This window comes from Vigna angularis, chromosome 9, assembly GCF_016808095.1.
Source record: "Vigna angularis cultivar LongXiaoDou No.4 chromosome 9, ASM1680809v1, whole genome shotgun sequence".
Classification (NCBI taxonomy): domain Eukaryota; kingdom Viridiplantae; phylum Streptophyta; class Magnoliopsida; order Fabales; family Fabaceae; genus Vigna; species Vigna angularis.
The window spans coordinates 7,778,574-7,803,620 of NC_068978.1; the positions used below are offsets into that span (position 1 = coordinate 7,778,574).

Consider the following 25,047-nt stretch of genomic DNA (forward strand, 5'->3'; position numbering starts at 1 on the left):
TTTGCAGTTTTTGGTTTTTCTGCTTCAAATGGTGTGTATGGTTGTTAAGCCTTTTAATTGTACCATAAGCAAACATTCAAATACCTCATGTATACAACGTCGAATCTTTTAGTTATGTTCAAAAACGATTTTTCTCACATGCACGTTATGATGTCAGTTTGCAAATGTGATAAATGTTAACGTAGTTTTTTTAAAGGTTTTGCAATAGATCTTCATGGTAGTAACCAAAATAAAACATTTGGAAACGTTAGGAGACTAAAAAAAAATTACAAAAAACACTAGATTACAAAATTAACATTAAGGCCTTTTGCCATGAGATCGATGGTGGAAACTCCAACCTTGTATATCTTAGTTAGGTGGATCGAAATAATTCATTAAGTTATTTTATTGTGATTAATTATATTGATAATAAAAATTGAAATTGTATTTTTAAATTTAGCCATGATATTTGAGTAATTTATTTCACCGAAATATAATAATGAAGGGGTATATTAAAAAAATAACTTCTAAGTAAAAACATAGTGCCAAAATTCACTCAACGAAAAAAATCACATTAGTAAATCAAAATTAAAACCTGAAGGCAAATGAACCAACTGCACAGGGGAAACTATAGTATTGGAAAACTGCTTTAGTGTGAATGAACGACAAATTCCTTGTAAGCATTGCATTAGTAAAAGCTAAAGCTCACGATGTCTTGCAACCACTTCTTCCAAAACTGTCTACTTGCATAGCACATCATTTAGAAGGCATTTCTTGCCATGTGCTGCCGAGAGCAACCCCATGATTTTTAATGATCTGAACTGCCAGAAGCAGAATTTCTTGTTCAGCAGAGTATAGTTCATCTTTGCGCTGTAGAAAGCAGAGACACAAGATAATCAGTAATCAACTTGGAATCACAACTAACTCTGAAGATTGCAAGTAACAGATCCTCCTGTATCTATTTTAGAAACCCATCAGAAAATCAGTTTCCTTGGCCAGTTGGCCAGACCATTATTCCTACTTACAGGTCTAAGTATGGTGTTCGAAAGTTAGCGGCAGTGAGATATCATTTAAATATTCCTTGAACGGTCAAAACAAATGTAGAACAAGCTGGAAATCCAATCAAAATAAATGCAACACAAAATGAAGCAAAGGGAAGTTAAAAGATAATTATAGCACCTCCATATAGTATTCCTATAGGTGTTTCACTGTGCTTGCACGTCAATTTCTTAAAATGTATTTTCATTTAAGAATAATTTTTCCAAATTATGAACAAAAAGGATTAATCAACTATGAAAGAAAAAACATAATATTGTTAAAATCAGAGATTCAAATGGGTGAGGTACCATATGTTTGAGGTTGTACCCAAGAGTCAATTCTGCATATGAACTTTCTATACGGGATAAGAAACAGTAGGGAACATCTTTCCCTAAGAAAACCTTTGCATTTGACCTGAGCATGCTTTTTACATCATCTGATATCTGGGGAATCTTACTTATATCCTCACTTTGCAGAGGAATTTTGCTAATAATGGCACGATATTCAGCACGGGACTTATTCACAATAACCTACAAAGTTAGCATGAAAGAGGGTTGTCCATTCAATGAATGAGGAAAATAAAGTATATCATAGTCACAACATCAAAAGCTTAAGCACGACACATGCTCATAGAATTAAGGTACAGCTTCGTATCAATAGTGTGTGAGAGTGCAAACATGTAAACGTGAAGTGTGAACATCAATTTATATATCCTCCAGAGAAGTTTTCAATTACACAAATTCAAGCTCAAAAATCAAAGGGAAGTATAAAAATTAAAAACACAAGTGCGATCAAGTAATTTAATCAAATATTTTGGCTTCAGTCTAAAAGCTGACGAAAAGAATGGCTTGACAAATCTAAACTCTAGAGACAATATCCAACAGTGTACCATGAAGGAGCAGCACATGGTATGATAGCAATGCATTACAAAATTATTTGACCAAAAGAATAATGAAATAAAAGAAAAATCATGTTCAAGATAAGAAGAAAAAAAAAACATGGTTTGAAACACAGGCACATGTCAGCATTTTCTTCTTCCTTCATAATATATTCGTATTTATTTTTTCTCTTGCAACAGATTATGAAATAAAACTAACTAAAACAAACCAAGGAGCAAAAAGGTCGGCTTAAACAGAAGTATAAGATGAAAGACAAGAGAACTATATATATGCTTTCTCAAACTAGTGCTTCGAAAGTCAAACTACAAACAAAATTTTCCAACTAGTTGCATATCTTAGCATGATGTAGTGCCAAAGATAAATTTGTAATGTGCAAGTGCTCAGAACATATTTTCTCTTTCGTAAAGTCATTTACATAGATACATTTTAGAGAAAGAAAGAAACAATAGAATAGACTTCACTAATCTTAAATTATGGGCCCCATTTCTCTGTATTGCTTAAGCAGAAGTGAGCATAGAGACCCACCTGGCTAGAAAAAAATGAGTTTGGAACAATGACTGGAAACTTCTCTGAACTCAGCAAAGATGTAGTAGTAAGACCCATTTCCACCACTTGACCCTCTATCGAGCCTGCCTGCAATTTTTAAAATTTCTCAGACAGATAAGAAACATGAAACTTAACCAGGGGAAGACCTCCATTGATGCAAGAACACTTCACGATTTCCGAATTTTGGGAAATGCTCTTTGCAGTTACAAAAAAATTTATGATAAGTATGTTAATCAATCCAAACTCATGGTATCTTTTCTCCAAAACACTCATCTAATTTTTTTTCTTTTTATTTTGGGCCCTCCAATGTTTCATATCAATCCTAATCCTAAAGCTAGACGTACTAACTACATCTATATATGCACTACACGTTGGGCCATTTGAAAAAAGCACCAATAATGAAGGACTATCTAACTTAATAATGTGCATGAAGTAAAAAAACTAATTATAACTCCTCACCTAAAAAGTTAACCGTAGAGAGGGCATTCAAGTGAAAGACCATAGTTCAGAAAATAAATTATACCATAAAAGGACCAATCCTTAATGTTCACCTACTAAATCAACATACTTTTATTGTATCTCCAACTGAAAAAGGCTTAGAAAACTGCATAGATAAACCACTAAACACGTTGCCAAGAATGTCCTTGGCAGCAAAAGCAGTAGCCACTCCTGCATAAGAAAGAAAGAAACATGAAGTCTTCTATTCTCTGTTTTATTGGTAAAAAATGAGTGAAACTTGTCAAGGAATGGGGAGCAAGTCAACAACATGATAAAACATTTATCAACTGGATAGCTGATGGTTCTGCTAAACGGAACAAAAGAAATACTATATGTGCATTTGTGTATTCTATTTCTTTCATTTACCTACTGCTGACTTTCTTCATTGTTTTACAATTCTAAAAATAGAATGCAACTCCTCTAAAGTCAACTGTTCATTGAAAAAATACGAATCAACAGTTGAGAAATGTAACAAAATCAAGCATATGTATATCAAGCTTTGAATCTTGTTAGTATCACAACTGTTGATTAGCAAATTAAAAGCTATTACTGCACTTTATTCTCTAAAGTGGACTCCCCTAACTTTAGAGGTCAAAATTAGACGACCTAGTTGTACAGTGTATTTTTATAAAAACAACTTATGCTGTGCGTACTCTCCCTTTGAGTTGTTTTGCGAACGAAAAGCACCATTAATAGATGCCTAATCAATTCCTTCAGTAGGTATACTTATCCCAATACAACTTGCAAATAATTTTTGTCATACTTGACCCTTTTATAAACTAATTCAAATTATTTGTCATACTTGACCCTTTTATTTAAGCAAACTGAAGCTTACCACACCAGATAATAATATACCAATTTCTACAGTGCTAATGGTTGTCATCTTTCGACCAAATTCTATGCTTATAAGGAACTTTTCTTTTCGAAATCGGATCAACAAGACTTTTCGGCTTCAATCAACACTCAACTTTAATGAAAAACAAACACATAGGGGTAACAGAGATGCCAAAAAATATTAAGAATCCAAAATTAAATTCATCAGACTTAATTTAATTTAATACTTACCTCCTATACCACCAACAGTAACAATAGATTGCACGGCCACACCACAAGCCTCAGCAAAAGCCATTATACCAATCACAAATAGACCAATTGATGAGATTTTGTCAAGAGCGAGCACTTTGTCCCTATCAAGTCCAAGTAAACTTTGACTGGACAATGTCCGTGCAAAAACATTTGTTTTCCATCTATGCAAAAACCATACAAATGAAACTATGACTGCACCCCTCCAAACTGGTGCAAGATATTCTGCGGTTATAGTTGTTGGAGCTACCATTACACCACTGGAAATCAAAGTCAGCTGTCATATAACCATAAATACAGCAAACAAAATGACACATTTAAAAAATGACTGAGTGTATACATACAACCCACTAACATTTGTGAGAATGCCATAAAGGTAACTAAATATCGCACAGGATCCTCCATAGCACCCCAGAAGCTTTTCTCGTAAGGAACTGGATCTCCAGACATGCTTCCTGGCAATAGAGAAACGGGACCTTGCATTGCATATCTGTGAAATTTCCTCAAAATCACAGGCATCAAGAACCAAGCTATTAGCGTAGCAGTTAAAGTACCACCAACCGGAATAACCACCTTGCCTAAATATGGGTGTGAATCAAGCAACTGCTGAGCATATGGACTGAGATCATCGGACGTTGATTTAACCTTTTCCCCAGCATATGATGCTGACTCTCCCACACTCTTCCAAACATCTCTAATCCTCTCAGCCCAATCACCCCCAGCAACAGAATCACCAGTGGTATTCATGTCACTCGCACCAGAACCGGCAGAGACTTCTGTACCAGCATCTCTACTTCCTTTATCACCACCCACCGTCGACGAATAAAATCGGCGATTCAACACGTGGCTCGCAGAAGCAAAAGGAAGGGCACTCCGAAAACAATAGCTAGAGAATCTAGGATTATACGATACATTGGATCTAGTACCAAATTGGTGTCTACTTCCAAAGGATTCAGAAGCCAAGTTACTAAACTGATTCTTAGCAGACTGCAACTCTCTTTTGTAATAAGGATGACTAGGTAAATCACTCGGCAACCTTGCAAGGTTCATGAACACACTATGGTGAGAGTGACGGTGCTGAACTAATTCCGTACTGAAAGAAACATTGATTGTGATTCCTATACGTCTTACAGAGGAAGCCCTAACAGCTGCCATTGTAGAACAAACTAACAACTCAACATTTGAAAGTAAACAGCGATGACATTGTATGGAACAATATCAATCAAATACAGTAACGAGTCAATCTGCGAATTCGAGAACAATTATCAGAATGCAATCACAACATAATTAGATTGAATTAAAATTTGATATAACCAATTCAGAGTAATAGAATTAATTGATAAACCCTAAGCATAGAGTATTTGTCAGCAGAAAAAAGAGTGGAAATAAATTAGCAGAGACTGCCATAAACGAGGTCTTACTTTCGCCCTGAATGATTTCATTTGGGAACTAACAGAATCTTCTTTTACTTGCCTTGGAAAGAAAGACAACAACCCAATAAATTAATAATATTTTTTGGCACAGCATCACTGGATGGTAACTCACCTGCAGTTTGGACATTGAAAATTCGAGAGGGTAAAAAAAGTTAAGTCTTATTTTATAGAAAATTTGAAGAAAAATGTTTAAGCTTTTATTTTTATGATTAACATTTTTTATCACTAATATTTTAATCTTTATAATGTATGGACAATCTTTCATTTTATTAGTATTTACAAAATTTAAAAAGAATCAAGCATAAGTATGATTTTTTAAAAAATTAGATATAAGTATTCAATAAATGAGACTTTTCAATTTAATAATTGTTCACTGTAATTTAAAATAAAATAAAGAGAGTCTTGTAAACAGTATTAAGTGAGACAAAAATTTAGGAATATATGCTATTGGTATTTTAAATTATATTTTTAAAGAAAAAGGTGCATTTAATGAACATTTTTAAAAGTTATAATAATTAATAAAAACTATGCGGATCTTTCATAGCAAACTGCAAAATATGATGATATTAAATTAAGATTTGAAAATGATTAAAAAAAATTGTCTTGAATTATTTTGTTATGTGATTTTTACGGATTTTGTCTAATTTTTAAAGGAAGAAAAAAAAAAATTGGTAATGAACGTTTTTTTAGAGGAAGGCAATGGATTTTTTTTAAAGGAATGCAATGAACGAATTAAGAGAATAAAAAAAATTAAAATTTTATTGTTCAAGTGAAATATGATAAAAGGATGAATATATTTCTTGATTTTGAAATTCTGAAAGTGTTTGGTCGTTTTTATGTTTCTTCTAATAGAATTTCTATAAAAAAAAATTGCTTTTACATATCAATTAAAATAATTGGCTTCTTAAGTTTGAAAATATAAAAACTTTAGTCAGTAAAATTTCTTTAGATAAAATTAGTTCAATTGTTTTTTTCACAAAACAACCTTAACTTTGCCTACTGTGTTAAATACTGATATAATATGACACTTCGCTATCCTTTTTGAGTGCATGATGAAAAATTTAGTCAAACAGTATCAGTTTTCCTTAGTCTCATTCCCTCCATTAAAAGTTAACATATGACTACTTGGTACCTAATATAGAAATATAAAAAAGTTTAATACAATATCAAAAACTTTATAACACTACTAAGTTCCAATTATTTTGTTTAATGTTTCATTTTTCACACAAGGCCTGTTTATAAGTTATTATGCTACTGAATATAAAATGAACTTTCACGTGTTATAAAGTTGCTTGGTGTATACTAATTTCATATAGAACTGGTTGAATGCTGAACGTTCGAAATATCCAAAAGCGTACAATTTTATAGAACTGGTTGCTGTAGATCGTGACACCAAAAGTTTAATTTGAGCCTAATATGTTTCTTTTATTGACCAATCCTTTCAAACTGCTAAATACTTTGCTGTATTAGCAAAGAATCCTTGTCATTATTGATAATGCTTTACCAAGTCATAAACTTTTTATACTTCATCCCTAATGTTTCTTGACACAAGCAACAAATATATAAATAGTATAAAAGTCTTGCAGTCAAAGAGTCTAATTAAGAATTCATCATAGATATTTATTAAAACTCCAATTTGTGAGCTAAAAGCAGGCTTGGCCGGCCATGTTATTGGAGTGAAACTATGAAAGATTCAATGAAAATGGTGTATATATAACACTGAAGCTAGAATTAAGAGTATATCAGAGAGCATTGAAGCTGAAATTAACTCAGAAGCACATAGGAGTGAAGTAGAACAGATATGAGACAAGCTGGTGCATATTCAGGGTTACTGTGTGGAGGGGTATCAGGAAGGACAGGACCCCACTCTCTGCCCTTGGCAAGGATCAAGAAGATCATGAAGAAGTCAGGGGATGATGTTAAAATGATATCAGGGGAGGCTCCAATTATCTTCTCCAAGGCTTGTGAGCTCTTCATTGAGGAACTTACTAGAAGGTCCTGGATCATGGCCATCCAAGGCAAAAGGAGGACTCTGCACAAAGAGGATTTGACCTCTGCAATTATAGCCACTGATCTATTTGACTTTTTGATCACTTTGGTTTCCAATTCTGACAGCCATCCACTTGGTGGCACCACCTCTACCATAGAGGTAGAAACTATATATTAGTCTTCAGCAACCTAAACACAACAGCAGCTACAGAATTTGAGTTCATGTAATTATTGTAATATACATATGTATGTGTGTGTGTGTGAGAGAGAGTTTATCTGTTGGTTATGCATCACTATACTTGAATGAATGAAGTTGTGCCATGATTTTTAAGACACACAGTAACTGTATATTACTAGTTCTTCTAGACTTTAGGCAGTAAGATAAAGGCTGCATAACTTTTTCATTTAGGTGCAGTGAGACATCATTTGAATATTCCTTGAATGGTCAAAATAAAGGTAGAAAAAACTGGAAATCCAATCAAAATAAATGCAAATAAAATGAAGCAAAAGGAACTTAAAATGATAATTATATCATCTTCATATAGTACTTCCTACAGGTGTTTCACTGCGCTTGTACGTCAATTTCTTAAAATTAATTTTCATTTAAGAATAAGTTTTCCAAAACCATTTTATGAACAAAAAGGATTCATCAAGTATAAAACAACCATAATATGGTTAAATTCAGGGATTCAAATGAGTGAGGTACCATATGTTTGAGGTTGAATTCTAGAGTCAATTCTGCATATGACTTTCCAACAGGACAAGAAATAGTGGGGAACATCTTTCCAATAAAACCTTTGCATCTGATCTGACCATCGCCTTTACATCTTCTGATATATGGGGAACCTTAGTTAAATCCTCCGTTTGCAGAGAAATTTAGGTAACAATGGCACGGGACTTGTTCACAATAACCTACAAAGTTAGCATGAAAAGAGGGTTGTCATTCAATGAATGAGGCGAAAGTATATCATAGTCTCAACATCAAAAGCTTATGCAAGAAACAAGACTATAGAACTCGGGCAATAGCTTCGTATCAATAGTGTGTGAGAATGCAAACATGTAAACGTAAAGTGTGACCTTCAATTTACATATCATCCGAAGAAGTTTTCAAGTACATAAGTTCAAGCCCAAAAATCAAAGGAAATTATAAAATTAAAAACACACGTGCAATCAGGTAACTTAATCAGATATCCTGGCGTCTGTTTAAAAACTGATGAAAAGAATGGCTGGACAATCTAAACTCTAAAGACAACATCCAACAGAGTCTGACCATGAATGAGCAGAACATGGCATGATAGCACTGCATTACACTATTATTCGTACCATGTAACAATAATGAGAAAACATGTTCATGATTGCAATCCATTACATCTGTTTTTAAACGACAATTCTTACATTATTGGAGTGAAAGCCTCAACTTCAACAAATCTAAATCCATTCAATTGCATTCATTAGCGTAGGTTTCCAACAAATAGAATTTACCCTTCTAACAATACCGAGCACCATTATGGTTCAACAAACAAAACTCAGAAAACCTTGACCTCTCTTGCAGCCTAATGAACTCTCATCCTTCAACTTCAGCCGGCGTCTTCGCCTCGATAGACAAGGCATGCAATCCAGTTTCCAACTCCTCTTGCAGAAGGCCATAAATAAGCCTATGCCTCTTAACCAAACTCTTCCCTTCGAACTCCCTAGACATAACTTTAACATTGAAATGCGTTTCTCCATCACTCCCTCTAACCCCAGCATGCCCCGCATGCTGATAAGACACATCCTCAACCTCCAACTCAACAGGCTCAAGCTCCTTCTGCAACTTCTCCCTTATCCTCTTCCCCCTCCCTCCCAATTCCACACCACCCTCAGAATCCAAACCAACATCACCCTCACCAAGTTCAGAACTTTCTCCACCCCTTGAAGGATTTTCAACAATGCTATCAGAATTCGACTCGGGTGACTTCAATTCAGTGAACTCACCACCCCTTTCAGCTTCCACGTACAGCATAAGCGCCTTTTTCTGCATCAATTTAAGCATGTTCAAAAACCCGTTGTTCCTCGAGGGGGTCAGGCTCTGCTGCAACCCCAACAGCGTGACGAAATCTGGCGTGACCCGAATGATTTCACCAACGGGTCGACCCGAGAGGCCCTGAACGAGCAACGCGGCGAGGCCTTTGGTGAGGACGGAGTCGGAGTCGGCTTCGTAGATGACGTCGCGGTTGGGGTCGAGGTAGGCTCGGACCCAGACCTGGGAGACGCAACCTTGGACCTTGTTGTCGTTGGTTTTGAAGTGGGGCTCGAGGGGTTTGAGGTTTTTGCCATAGAAGAGGAGCTGTTCGTATTTGGCCTTGGGTTCGTGGACGGATTGGAAAAGGTGGACGATTTCTTGGAGCTTCGGGGGAAGGTCTTCGATGGGTTGAAGGGAATTGGATGATGAGAACGGTGATGATGATGACGATGATGATGGCGGCGGCGGCGGTGGTGATGATGGAAGTCTCTGGAAGGTGATGGATTTAGAGAAGAGAGTTTTTCTTAGAGAAGGAAGGAAAGTTGGGGTTTTGGGGAAGAGGGAGAGAGGGATTGTGGTAGTGACAAATCGAAAGGAAGATGATAAAACCGAATTGGTAGCCATTGTTGAAGATAGTTACAGCAGTTGAGAATGTACCTGAAAGTGACAGAGACAATCTTTCATTCATTAGTTTGTAGGCTTTTCGTGGCCTAAGAATAGAGTCATACTATTCCAACCTTTAGGCTTTGTTCTCTTGGGGTGAAATGACGGAGATGATTTGGGGGAGATGATTTGGGTGGGTTTGAGGGTAATTTTATAGTTGTTTTTTTGAGTGGATTTGTGAGTAATTGAGAGTGGATTTGGAAGTAAAGTCTGTGAGAATTAGTGTAGGATTTGAATGATGTGATAGATTTAAAAAAATAGTTTAATTGTTAAAAATGATAGATTACCAAAATGCCCCTGGTTATAAATATAATATAAAATGTTATTTAATAATGTTATATTTATTTGTAAAAATGTTTATAAAGGGACAAAAAATATAAACAATTTTTAAATTAATTATTATTAAATTATATAAATTATAATGCATTATGAAATGAATTTTTTTTTTAAATTTAGTATTTGTTTGTAATTGAATTTACTACCAAGTAGTATAAATTTATTTGTTACGTAAGTGTCAACACCCAATTTTGTTCGGGTATCTTAAAAACGTGTGTCAAATTTGTATCCTTTTTCTCTTTATTCCCATTTTTATTTTATCTTCATTTTTAGTTTATTTTCATAAAAAATAAAAATCAAATAAAAAATATAATAAATCTTTTCTTTTTTATTTAATTTTATCTTTATTTCATCTTTTATTTTCATTTTATTTTTGGTTTTAATTAACTTTATTTTACTTTAGTTTTATTTTATTTTCATTTTTATAAAATCCATAAAAATTAATATATATACAAAATACAAAAACATACAAAATAGAAAAGTCCAAAAAAAAAATAAATAAAAATATAAAAATGAGAAGGAGATTTCAAGGCAGTGGCTTTCCAGCCTTTGCGTGCATGGCAGCCACCATTCCCACTGTCAACCTCAGACTTACACTCCAGCACATGCCTCCGCGTTGAGGGAGCCACAGCCCACACCGACCACCACCGTGCACCGTCTCCAGCTCGTTTTCTTTTCTGGGCTGAGACTTTCTCCCTAGATTTGACAATAGCAACCTCTTCCATTGAACCTGCATCTTCATTTTCCAGCCATCGACAACCACAACACCATTCACCGTGAATACCCCCACGACGAGCTACCGCCACTTCCTATCTGAATCGCGTCCAGCCACCGCCACCGCAATCGAGAACCTGCTCCCGAGGCCGGCCAAGCACCCAACAACGCTGCATCATCAAGACTGTAACCGGTTAACGTTACCCGTAATCGATTACACCACCGCGTGTAATTTGTTCATACACACGTAACCGATTACGTCTGCTGTAACCGGTTACAACCCTCCAGCTGCACTGTTCATCATCTTCTTCATCTTTCACGCAATTTCTTTCGTCTTCTTCTTCAACTCTTTGCTTCTTCTTCCCATGACCACGCACTTTGTCATTCTTCCTCCCAACGTACACGCGCATGGCAAAACAAAAATAACTCAAGGGCACACTTGACTTTTCATCAACTATCCACGCAAATCTCTTCATTTTTGCGAGTGATAAAAACGGACTGTATCCCGCAAATCCGTCCGCGATGATCCGTGCATTTCACCTCAAACGAACAGCACCGTTTTGGGAAATCCTCGCTCTCAAATTCGCATGAACAGTACAATCTGTTGATGCGAACACAGGCTTAGGCTGTTTTCTTTTTAAGGGATTTAAGGGAGATGATTTGGGGGAGATGATTTGAGTGGATTTGAGTGGATTTGAGGGTAATTTTTTTGTTGTTTTTTTTTAGTGGATTTGAGGTTAATTGAGAGTGGATTTGGAAGGAAAGTTTGTGAGAATTAGTGTACGATTTGATTGATGTGATTGATTTTAAAAATTAGTTTAATTGATAGAAAATGTAGATTACCAAATTGCCCTTCTTATAAAAGTATTATAAAATGTTATTTTGTAATGTTATATTTAATTGTAAAAAAGTTTATAAAGAGATAAAAAATTATTAATAATTGTTAAAAATATTGTTTAAAAATTATAAAAGTTATAATGTAGTAAAATAAATATATTTTAAAATGTTTAGGGAAATTTTAACATAATTTAAGATTTCAAAGTCACATACAAACCACAATAAAGACATTCAAGTCATGGAATACATTATCGGAAATACAAATATTCTTAATCATCTAAATGGTGAAGAATCGAGTTCACATTTTGATTCAGGTTAGTAAATTGGCGGTTCATGTCTAGGGAAAGGTTTGCCAAGTTATCTTCAATACGTTGTACCCGTACCTGCATTTGTTCCATACCCTGCATCCTATGTCTCAAGTCTTGTACTCCATCCCACATTTGAGTTATCATGTTAGCATTTGATAGAGGTGGAGGAGGCTGCATAGGGTTTTGATGAGGGTGTGATTGGTCTTCTTCTTCATCATCATCCAGATCGTGTTGCCAAGCACTGTTGACATAAACAATTTTCATCCTCTTCAAAGAATTGATAGAAAAGTGATGTCGGGACCCTATTTGAGTGTTGGGATCGGCTGAGACGTCAACTCCACAATATTGCATGATGTGTGTGATAAGGACACCGTATGGGAGGGCTGTGTCATTGACCTTGCATTTAAGCATATGCTGCATGATGTGATGAGGCCAATTGATAGGTATATTATTTTTCAGCACCCATATCATAAAAATATCTTCGTGCAATAACCTGACATAATTCCCTGGTCGTGGAGTCAACATATGCACAATAATATAATGGAGAAGCCGATCATTGATATTCAAACAACCAACGGTTAAAACACCTTGACCACCCTCCAAATCTGGTATAACCATAGTAGCTAATGCCATGTCGCAGTCATATGGATAATCGTCTGGGATATTTGAGTAACATAATTTCTGACCGTCGTACTTCAAGTTAGCTACAGTCAACTAATCAGCAGGTTTGAATCTAATTTTTCTCCTATTGACCTTAGTGAGCAAATATCCATTTGCAGATATCTTAAGATTTGAATAAAATACTTTGATTAAATCCGGATAGTAGGGTCCCTCTAATGTCAGAAATTGGCTCAACCCTTGAAAAAGAAGCTGTTGTTGGAAAAATAACCCTGAACCAGTGAATGAATCAAAATTCATTATCTTTGGAGGAATTACACTTCTTGTATAGAAATCAGCTGCATAGTTCTCCATTTGATGACTGTGAGTGAAAAAACGCCGCTGATCTAATTGTTCTTGTACAGATGGTCTAACATGGGGTGCATCTTCTGCCTCATTGACAGTTTCTTTTCCCTTACGGGTTCTTTTTGACCTTCTTGTTGATGATGATGCCATCTGAGAATTTGTTCAACAACAAGCTATTTATTAAAACAAAAAAAAAAGGATATGATAACACATTAGTTCTATATAACGATAAAATCAAGAAATGATACATATTCAACCAAATCATTACATCGTTAATATAATAGAAGTAAAATATTACATCCACCATAGAAAAATAATAAGTCATAATTAAATCACTAATACAAAATTGCGTCCTTATACTAATAGTAGTAAGTCATATATGGAAATTCTTAACAGTCACCGCCCGATATCATTTTACATAATTTGTTCCACCGCTTATGTGGTGGCAATCCCATCAACCTCTTCGTGCATGTCGGGTTTCGACATAAGAAATCATAGCACTGCTCTAGCAAATTATCGTCACTGATGTTCATAGCAATCAACATTTCATAAATGTCCGCCTCAGTATATGTGTAATTGGGGGTGCGACGAAGAATCTTGGTTTGGGAACGTAGTATTTCATTTCTGTCCTCCATCGCTGATACTTGACGCACGGCGGCATCAGAAATTACACCAAAATGTACATTTGATGAGCTTAGTACATTTGCAAACTCATCCAGACTATTCGTCAACTTATCAAATTGGGTATCAATAGAATCCACCATAGGTGCCTTCCTTTTCGAGCCTCGTGAGGAAGAAGTCCCACCAGATGGGACGGAAGGCACAGATTGAGTCTGTCCCGGACTATACTCATCAACAGATGGAGGAGGGGATGGTGGAGTTGGGTCTCTGTACCCTGTCCACTGAGACTGTTCTGGAATATACTCAATATTTTGATTTAAATCAACACTTACATGAGGACCAACACGTTGTCTTCGAGCTTGACGAGCAGTTCGAACACCACTCCCAGTAGCTCGATCAGCTGCCCATAACTCGACCATTAAATCGTAGTGTTTTATACTGTTAACTCTCCACTTCGCCGCAGCTGGCCGTGACTGCAACAACAAAGACAATAAACAAACTGCTTCATATTAAGTATATTAAGGATCCACATAAAAAATAAATATTTTTATAAATACCTGAATCAGGTCAAGCCATACTTCGTCCTCAGCATGAAATGTCATACTTACTGGATTCCAAGCAAATCCACTCAATCCAGAGAACAAGTCATGCACCTCACGCCATTTATCCTTTAACACTTTCTGACGATTTTTGACATTATTTTTTGTAACTGCGACATACCCAGCGCTGTGAAGATGATCAATTATGTTAGTATATGCTTGGGTTGTCCAGCTTCCATCAACCCTATTACCCATTCTTGATTCCTCGATCATGCAGTGCAGTAGACGTGCGTCCATGTCCTCAGTCCATTTCATGAACTTTCTAGTAGGACCAGAGGACGGAATGGCGGGTGCCTTACCCCTATTCATTTTATACCTAAAGAGTCAAGAAATATTTATTAAGTTAACATAAAACATCCTTAATAATATGTTCTTCTCATACAGATAAAAATAAGTTAAAATAGAATACAATCAAATACAATAACTACGATGCTTGGTAATCACGCCACATTTGATCAGCTATACAATCCCTAATACTACTACCAATCCTATGGTCCTCTTCTCTAACTTGAGATGAAGTCCCATCATGTTCTTCCCTTTCATTCAACTCGTTATCAACTTCATCAAGTAAGGAGTCATCGTTATCCACGCCCCGAAGGAAGTTGTGTAATATACAACAAGCTAGTATGATATTAGTCATCGTCTCTAATCCATAGTGTGGTTCAGTGATAGGGAATCTTTTTTTCAACACACCAAAAGTTCTTTCAATTACGTTTCTCAACGACGAGTGCCGATGATTAAACAACTCCCGTGCATTTTGTGGTCCTCTGCGTGTATATTCTTTTAAGTGATATCTTACGCCTCTATATGGAGTCAAAATTGTGCTTTTCAACATGAAACCTGCATCACCCAGGTAGTATTTTCCTACAATTTTCCAGATACAAAGGTAATTAGTCACTACTAAATAATTTCATGGACATCGATTGTTTACACACTGACCTTGGGGGATAACCAATGGATCATCTCGATCAAGAGCATTTTTTAATATTCTTGAATCGGATGCAGTGCCTTCCCATCCAGCTAGAACGTAGGTGAATTTCATGTCAAAATCACACGCCGCAAAGACATTTTGTGTTGGCCAATCTTTTCTTCCTCGAAATCTCGGAGCTTCAGAACTTGGAACCCTTACCCTAACATGAGTACCGTCTATGGCCCCCAAACAATCCTAAACATAAAAATATTAACTCATCATATGTCACAGAATTTGTTATCTTCCTTGTTCAAATAACATTAACAGAAGTAATGAAATCACTACCTTAAAGTACGGATAAAATCGATTGTTGTTCAACACATGTGGATGAACCTCATTTCCTGATGGTTGTATTAGAAATTCTGATTCTAAACTTATGATAGCGTCCAACACATTGTGAAAGTGTTTGCTAACTGTCGAACCTGATCGATGAAAGAAAAATGCCACACTACGATTCTTAACATTATGACCAATTATATAAAGAAATTCAGCAACTTGTTCCTCCACGGTCGACCGAATTGCGTCCTTGACTAACCCAGTTGATCTTACTCTCTCACAAAGATTAATAAATGCCTCTGGACCCATCCTAATAATGTCGCGGCACCGATGAGTATGCACAAGATATGACATTAACTGCTCCCTACGACAGTCTCTCTCAGGTAGGTAATTGCTTACACTACTCGAATCAGTTGAGTACATATTCGAGATACTCAATGCGTGTCCAACAATGCATAACATTGTGATTGCCGCTAATGATGTGGTTATTTGTAAGTGTTGACGTATCATTCCAATAATCTTGAAGTCTACACCAACCACATCATCATCTACATCTTCGCGGTCCAAATATGATAAATCTATATGTTCTTCCATCTATATTTACTTAAACAATTACACATACTATTTTAAAAATTTAAAATTCATATATTCATTGAATAAAATACAAATATACATTAATACATTCAACTAATAATTATAAAAAAAAATTAATAACATAATACCATAAAAACATTTAATATCTTTCTTATTAACTACTTACATATACATATAACAAATTAAATTAATATTTCAAATAATAATACGTTAATATATTTAATAGAATACAAATATAAATGAACATAAAATATATGAAATAAATAATGTTATATTTCTAAGGTACACATGTCCATAACTCAATGATTCATTCAAATAATTACAACATACGACAATAATGTAAAATACTTACCTGTTCAACACGTATATGCAGACTTGAAGATGCTTTCACCAACAACTAATCAACCACACAAGAACCTCTTTCCTATGAAAGCAAGTGAAAAAAAATTGGATCAATAACTCATACTACACTCATCACAACTCATTAGTATATGCTTTGATTTTTAACAAAGAAAACCAAAACCGCAATTCATTTGAAATAATGTTAAATACTTACCTCTTAAACACGTTAAACACCTTTATGCACTTTCACCAAGAACTAAGCAACCACACAGGGAACTCTTTCCTACGAAAGCAAGAAAAAAAAAGGGGTTAATAACTCATACTTCTCCAATCCAACTCATGATACTTTGCTTTCATTTTTAACAAACAAAACCAAAACAACAATTAATTTTATATTTTCATGCAATAGAAAACGATGTTCTTCCTTGACCTCCACCAGATTTGGTACCTTTGGATTACCAAATCTCCACCACCTTCACGCTTCTTGCTCCACCGCGATAAACACCGCAATTCCTAGTGAACACCTGCATCACAAACCCACTGTCAGACCATGATAGATCACCCACTACAATCCACTCCTCATATAATCAGTACATATGGTTGCTTCTCCATCATTGTTTCAACAGAACTCTATCTTCCCTCTCCACCTTCTTATCTGTCACATGGTCTCGGCCACCCTCACCTCCTCCATAACTCCCTACAATGGCAATCAATAACAACCATTACAACATAACTCTTCTCAACCACTGAAATCCACCATGCACCAACGTCTCTCTCCCACTTCGCGCAACAACCACCAACACTCTTCCATCCATTACAGCAGCTCTGGTGCCCTCCACTGACCAACATACACCACTTTACCTTTACTTTCTTCTTTCTGGAAACTGGTTAACATATAACCATATGTCCCCTCAACCCTTTCATGATGCACACTGCCTGAGAAAATTGTAACATGCATGTTCTGAATCATCACCCATCCACAACGACCTCTCTGCACCCAGAAAAAGAAGCCCCTCAACACCCAGCTCTTCAAGCCCCTAAACGTGCACAACCACCTCTTGAAGCCCCTCAACATCCAGCTCATGAAGCCCCTCAATGTGCACAACCACTTCTCTGCACCCAGCTCTTGAAGCCCCTCAACACCCAGATCTTCAAGCCCCTCAACGTGCACCAGGCAGCAGCAAGGAAACAGCCACCAGGGAAGCTCTGTAATCGGTTACCACTTCACGTAACCGATTACAGAAATGCATGCATTTCTTCAGTTTTCTGTAACCGCAACACCCACCCTTGTAACCGGTTACGCGGATCTGGTGCACTGTTCACCATCTTCTCCAACACGCCCTTGGACTTTGTTCATCTTCAACAACCACGTCCTGCATTCCACCAACACGCAGATGGTGCTTCTTCCTCCTCTTATACAACCTGCAAATCAAAACAAACTTAAACCCTATGATAAACCAGCATGGTATGTTACTGACCTATGCACTTGCTGTTCTTCTTCTCGGGAAAACCTTCTTCTCTTGTCTGAGCTTACACCGGACAACTATCTCTTTGCACACAGCTTACAACACTGGCAACCAATTTATTAAGCTTGTTACCACTCAATAAATAACATGACCTACCAACAACCAACCACGTTTGAATTCTCACCAACGGGTCCATGGCAATTCTGCACTGTAACTGTGTGGATGCGGGAATCTTTCCTGTTCAATGGCTGTTCGAAGCTTATCAGCTATCAGGAGTAGCTCAGGAATATTTCAGGCCACGCCCCCACGCCAACTTGCTTTCTCGTGCATGCACAGTGCAAAAGTAAATACTTCACTGTATTGGATTTCTTTGATATGTAATCGGTTACCCTTAACCATAATCGATTATGTGGTGCACCCTTTTCATTTCCATAGGATTCAGATTGGAATTTAATTTAAAGGTAAGGGCACACTGGACATTTCAGTCAAAATCATCGCAAATCTTCTCACTTTCGCGAGTGATGAAAAAGGGAGGTATCTTGCAAATCCGTCCGCGCAAATCCTCGCTAATCATCTCAAACGAACAACATGGGTTGTTTAATTCATCGCTCTGTAATTCGCATGAACAGTAAATTCCGTTCATGCGAACACAGCCTTAGGGTCTGTTTGCTTCACTATTTACGAGTAAAGGAAAACACGGATTTAAAAAAAATTTATGTTTGTTTTAAAAGAATTGCGAGCGATTGAAAGGAAGGATTTGTGGGATCAGCTATTTTTTCAATCATCGGTGCTATGTGAAGATTTAAGATGATTTATAATCAAATGTCTTTTTAGTCCCTTGCACTTACCATTATGTGAATGTATTTTATCACCACTGTGTGAATGTGTGAATGTATTACATCTTCAACCAAAAAACAAAAATAATAACTAATAATAATAATAATTAATAATAATAATAATTAATAATAGTAATGATAATAATTAATAATAATGATAATAATTAATAATATTAATAATAATATTCATAATAATGATTTTTTCTCTTTCTTTATAATAATAATAATAACGATGATGATAATAATAATAAAATTAATAATAATAATATTATTATTATTAATATTAATAATAATAAAAATAATAATGTTATTACTAATAATAGTTATTATTATTATTATTATTTCAATTTACTAAATTATCATTTTTTTACATTTTAAAAATTAATTTTTATTTTTTCTCTTATAAACATTTTTATAATTAAATATAACATTAATAAATAACATTTTATATTACTTTAATAACTAGGGGCATTTTGGTAATCTTCAATTTTTACCAATTAAACTAATTTTGTAAATCTGTCACATCAATCAAATCTTACACTAATTCTCATAAACTTTACTTCTAAATCCACTCTCAATTACCCACAAATCCACTCAAAAAAACAACTAAAAAATTACCCTCAAATTCACTCAAATCCATTCAAATCATCTCCCCCAAATCATCTCCCACAAATCATACCAAAAGAACACACCCTTAGGCTTTGTTCCTTTCCAATGACTTGGAGGAGATAATTTGGGGAAGGAGATTTGAATGGATTTGAGAAGATTTGAAAGTAATTTTTTTAAATGAACTTGTGGGTAATTGAGAGTAGATTTGAAAGTAAAGTTTGTAAAAATTAGTATAATTAATGTAATTAGTAGAAATTAAAGATTACCAAAATGCTTCTAGTTATTAAAGTAATATAAAATGATATTTGTTAATGTAGTGCCTTCCCACCCAGCAAGAATGTATGTGCATTTCATGTCAAAATCACACGCCACAAACACATTTTGAGTTGGTCAATCTTTTCTTCCTCGAAATCTCTGAGCATCACATCTTGGCACATTTACACGAACATGAGTACCGTCTATGGCCCCTAAACAATCCTAAACATTACAAATAACAAGTCATCATAAAAGTAAAAATTTGTTAGCATCCTTTCATCATAGAACAACTACAAATATGATGAAATGAGTACCTTACAGTACAGGTAAAATTGATTGTTGTTCAAGACATATGGATGAACCTCATTTACTGAGGGTTGAATTAGAAATTCAGATTCCAAAGTTAAGATAGCATCCAAGACATTGTGAAAGTGTTTGCTAACCGTCGAACCGGATCGATGAAAGAAAAATGCAACACTTCTCTTAACATTATGACCAATTATATGAAGAAATTGAGCAACTTGTTGCTCCACTATCGACCGAATGACGTCCTTAATTAACCTAGTTGATCTTAGTCTCTCACAAAGATTAATAAATGTCTCTGGACCCATCCTAATAATGTCGCGGCACAGATTAGTATGCACAAGATATGACATTAATTGCTTCCTATGACGGTCTCTGTCTGGTAGGTAATTGCTTACACTACTCGAATCACTCGAGTACATATTCAAGATACTCAAGGCGTGTGCAACAATGCATAACATTGTTAGTGTAGCCAATGAAGTGGTTATTTGTAAATGTTGACATATCATTGCGATAATATTGAAGTCTACATCAATCACATCATCATCTATATCTTCACGATCCAAAAATGATAAATTTATTTCTTCTTCCATCTATCTTTACTTAAACAAATATACATACTATAATTAAAATCATGCATTCATATATTCATTTAACTTAAACTTCATATATACATTAATACATTCAATTATATTGAAACGGGTGTTTGTTTAAGTTTTGTATTCTTAAATATAGTTACTTATAAATCAATTTATCTAATAACTTATCTTAATCAGTATGTTTTGTTTTTATATTCATCTCCCATTTTAACTTCAGCATAAGTGTCTTCACTAAAAAAAAATCACAACTAAAGTATATACACTAATAATAAACCAAAAGGTTAACATGACAAGTGTGTCTTTATTGTTTCTTCCCACGTCAAATCTAACCATAGTAAAAAAACACATTACCATATTATGTATATTTGTTATAAAAGAATCCATCATAACGTTCTCTAAACTCGTTTTGGAAACTCGGAAAAACACATTTTATATATGGATTTTTTAGGAATAAATTATGGATACTACGATTATATATTTCCATATTTCCACATTTCCACGTGTGATGATATTTAATATTAAAGTAGATGAAGTAGATGATAATATAGAAATTAAAAGAGATATACGGTGTTAGGAAGATAAATTAGCATCAGGATAAGTTTGGAAATAGTATTTTAGTCTTAGATTTTTATTATGTTTACAGTTCATATTTATAATAAAATAAAAATGAAGTTTTATTTTAAATTATATAATTTTATGTTAATTATAGATTTTAGAAAACTAAAATCTTTTATATATGTTCTTCTGTAACTGCCAACAGCATTTGAAATAATATAACTAATCCACTGCCAACTACTAATGTGATAATGTTTTATATTTTTAACTGTAAAATCTCAAAAATACAATCTAAAACTATATAATAAAATAATCACATTAAATAATATTACAGCTCAGTCTTATATTAAAAGAGAAGTATGCTTGTGGTCGAACGGCCTTACAGAAAAACTAGAAAATTTAAAACCGAACAACAAGCAAATCCCGACCGAACGGTTTACAAAAGCCCATACCGAACGGTCATACAAAAGTAAAGGGAAAAGGTGACCGAGCGATCACCTTACTATCAGACTATACTACTGACCGAACGATTCTACTGTTCGGTCTTAACTTCTACCTCCACTAAGTTATCTTCCTCCAGTGCCTCTTCCAACAGCTCGTCTGCTTCTGCTCACATCCACATGGATGATCATTGCAACAGAAGGACAACCGAACGTACAAAACAGACAAGACGGGAAACATAGGGTAAGCTTATGTAATTTAATTCATGTATAAACATATATTTCACACAATCAACCAAACAAGATAATTCATCATTCGTTCATGCAAAGCATAATACTAGACTGACTGTCCGGACTGTATGAAATCTGTGTAGCTATGACGTTCGTGCACCCGGGTGATGTAGTAACTGGATGCCCTCAACAGCTGCCACCCGACGTTAGTCATATCTGTCCAAATTAACCATAAGGACTAGAACCTCCTGCCGTTCCCACACATGACTTACCCTCCTCTACGTTAGGAAGAGTAATCACGAAACATCAGGATGAACCGCCAGCTTAGCATGCCCACGTTCATACTTTACCAAATTCCAATATCCAATAATGAGATATTCCTCCCCGAAATACTCATTCAAAATCAAATACATTTCATATACATCATATTCCATCATCTTCCATTTTCAAACTTCAATTTTAACTAAGATCACTTAGGATACAAAATACCGAACGTGAAACTTTAACCTTTAACGAGACTGAACACTTGGATTGAGACCGAGAGGTTTCCAGTTCCAGAATAGATCAAAGCCGAGAGAGAATTGCTATCGGGATTTGAAAGAGACAGAGTTCAATAATATTTCTCAAGATTTAAAAGGATCGAACGTTATTTACAAGGTGAGTCAATTTGATGAACTGACCCATGAACGTTTAAACTGAACAGCTTAAAGCCTAGACCGAGTACTAAGACTCTAGGCAGAAACCAATGGAGACAGACACCACAAGACATTCAAATAATAGTACTTAGAAGACTCATATGAAGAAATCGAACGCTTATAAATACTTAGCTTACCTATAAATTTATCCTCAAGAAAACCGAATACTAGTCAAAGATCGAGCACGATAGAGGTAAACACCATTGAGGTTGGACGAACGCTATTTTCATCCAGATAAATTATAGAAAAGAGACTGAGCGCTTGGTATAAGACCTAGCATTAAATAGTACGAACGCTTGATAAAAGACCTATGAGTAGATAGTACAATCGCTTGGTGAAAGACCTAGCACTAAATCGTACGAACGCTTGGAATATAAGATATTATTTAATTAATATTCAAGAACGAACGACTATACTACTACCTACGAACATACTTAAATTTATATCAAAATGCCAAGAAAAGAATATCCTTGGTGGAACGCTTGTACACAAATTATACTAGACGAAGACGCTCGTCCTCAACATAAACTCCTTCCAAATGAGAGAGTTCAGTTCTAAACGAGTCCCCGAGAAAAACCGAATGGTCAAAGACCATTCAGTAACGAACATACATTATCTTAGGGAATTTTCATACTTAGAAATCATTTATCTCAATTCAATTTCTCAACATTTATCTACATAATTTCATACATCCACATCATAGTAAATTCACATACTTCATACATCAGAACATAGCACAATCATATTTCATTTTAATTCAGCAACTCAACGAACGTTCATGCAATACAAGCAACATACAAATTAAATTATATAAGCTTCCCTTACCTCTGAGTGTGACCGAACGTTCACAGAGGCAGAATACAGTTCACACCACTACAAGTCCTTCTACCCGTAACGTTCAACAATTCTCCAAAACTAAACCAAGTAAAATCAAACACTATCAGAACTACGAATTTTAGAAAGTAAACAACACATGAAACCAGAACTTGGTTTGCATGTCCAGAAAACCGCACGGCTGAGTGAAGAGAAGAACTTAACAGCTCAGCTTCACAAACCGATTGGTTCAATCAAATCTCTTGACACCGGGAGAGTGGAAATGGTGCTTGAGTGATGATCGGAGTAAGAAACAGTGAGGATTTCTTAGAGAGAAGATAAAGGAGATTTAGAGAGAAGGAGGAGATTTCAGAATTTTGGAGAAGAAGGTTGCATGCAAAGAGTGACGTGAAGTTTGAAAATCAAGTTTTCCTTCCATCGTCAAAACGAGCGTCCACTCATCTGCCAACACCTGCCTTCCACCAGCTGAGTGTCGAGCCCCCCTCATGACACGTGAAATCCACTCAAGCGAATCCTGAGTGGATTTTTAATGGTCCTGAGAGATTATCTTAAAGCTTAAATTAAAAATATAATTAGTTTTTTTAACAAATATTTATATAAAAAATATTTTTTATTTTCTCATTTCTACATTATATAAGTTATCTAGAATACAAAACTTAAACAAACACCCGTTTCAATATAAAACTAAAATAATAAATTTTAAATTTGTGAATAGAAAAGAAACTTATTCCAAATTCGAAAAGATAAATTCACATTTAAACCTGAATTAAAATATTTACCAGATTTAAAAACTTAGGGTTAAAATAACAATTTTTTAATACATACTTTCTATTGAAAGTGAATACATATATACAAAAATCACTAAAAAAAATGTATGTGAATAAATATGCAAAAATCCCAAATTTAATGTGAATGAGAGAATAACGAATATGCATATATGTTGTCTCCTTTACCTCCTAAATTATATACTCTCCATTTTTATTCAACTTTCTCTGTCTCTTTTTTCTTTATTGTATACTTAATTAATTGTTTAATTTTACAATTACAAAACTTTTTTTTATTTCAATCTTGATATTAAAAACATCTTTTTTTAGTTAACATATGTATAATTTTTATTATATGGACTGAATGACATGTGTGCAAACTAAAGTAGATTAAAAATACTGTCAAACAATTTTAAAAATGTTTTCAAGTAAGGACACTTAAATAAGAAGATTTAATAGATATAAATTCAATTTCAATCTTTAAAAATACATTTAGAGACACCCATCGTGTCTCTTTCCCTAATAAATAAATAATAAAAGTTCCCGTGAAAGAATTATGAGAATTTTTTTAATAACATACATAATAACTACAGGTTCTTTTATAATATGTTATCAATTTTAATGATTTTGTAAACATTTTTTGAATCAGTGGAGAGTGGGTTAAATTTACTGATTTAGAATCATTATTATAAAAAGCACAACCGAAATGAATTTTAATCAATTAGTAAAAAAAAGGTTACGTTTTTGCATAGTACTCAAATAATAACTGT

The 25,047-nt window shown here is 34.7% G+C and overlaps 3 protein-coding genes across 7 annotated transcripts; 1 reads left to right on the forward strand and 2 right to left on the reverse strand.

The window, feature by feature from the left end:
• Positions 1 to 456: 456 nt before the first annotated feature.
• Positions 457 to 5,590, reverse strand: LOC108321600 (mechanosensitive ion channel protein 1, mitochondrial). Of its 3 annotated transcripts, XM_017553407.2 has the most exons (7): positions 5,465 to 5,590; positions 4,399 to 5,287; positions 4,026 to 4,303; positions 3,031 to 3,131; positions 2,442 to 2,549; positions 1,326 to 1,547; positions 457 to 849 (listed from the first exon to the last, which is right to left on the reverse strand). In XM_017553407.2, the coding sequence occupies exons 2-7, from the start codon at positions 5,196 to 5,198 to the stop codon at positions 736 to 738; spliced, it is 1,623 nt and encodes a 540-aa protein (XP_017408896.1). In that variant the 5' UTR covers positions 5,199 to 5,287; positions 5,465 to 5,590; the 3' UTR covers positions 457 to 735. The 3 variants fall into 3 exon arrangements, with proteins under 3 accessions (XP_017408896.1, XP_052724323.1, XP_017408897.1); XM_052868363.1 differs by lacking the exon at positions 1,326 to 1,547; XM_017553408.2 differs by lacking the exon at positions 5,465 to 5,590 and having other exon boundaries at positions 4,399 to 5,458.
• A 1,436-nt stretch (positions 5,591 to 7,026) lies between these two features.
• On the reverse strand, positions 7,027 to 10,243 carry LOC108321576 (sufE-like protein 1, chloroplastic/mitochondrial). 3 transcript variants are annotated; one of them, XM_017553370.2, is made up of 3 exons: positions 9,007 to 10,243; positions 8,172 to 8,377; positions 7,027 to 7,654 (listed from the first exon to the last, which is right to left on the reverse strand). In XM_017553370.2, exon 1 carries the CDS (start codon positions 10,089 to 10,091, stop codon positions 9,030 to 9,032), a length of 1,062 nt encoding a protein of 353 aa, XP_017408859.1. In that variant the 5' UTR covers positions 10,092 to 10,243; the 3' UTR covers positions 7,027 to 7,654; positions 8,172 to 8,377; positions 9,007 to 9,029. The 3 variants fall into 3 exon arrangements, with proteins under 3 accessions (XP_017408859.1, XP_052724324.1, XP_052724325.1); XM_052868364.1 differs by having other exon boundaries at positions 8,948 to 10,242; XM_052868365.1 differs by having other exon boundaries at positions 7,027 to 7,670; positions 8,948 to 10,242.
• On the forward strand, positions 7,278 to 7,654 carry LOC108321578 (nuclear transcription factor Y subunit C-2). Its single transcript, XM_017553371.2, has one exon. The coding sequence runs from the start codon at positions 7,278 to 7,280 to the stop codon at positions 7,641 to 7,643; it is 366 nt and encodes a 121-aa protein (XP_017408860.1). The 3' UTR covers positions 7,644 to 7,654.
• Positions 10,244 to 25,047: the final 14,804 nt, after the last annotated feature.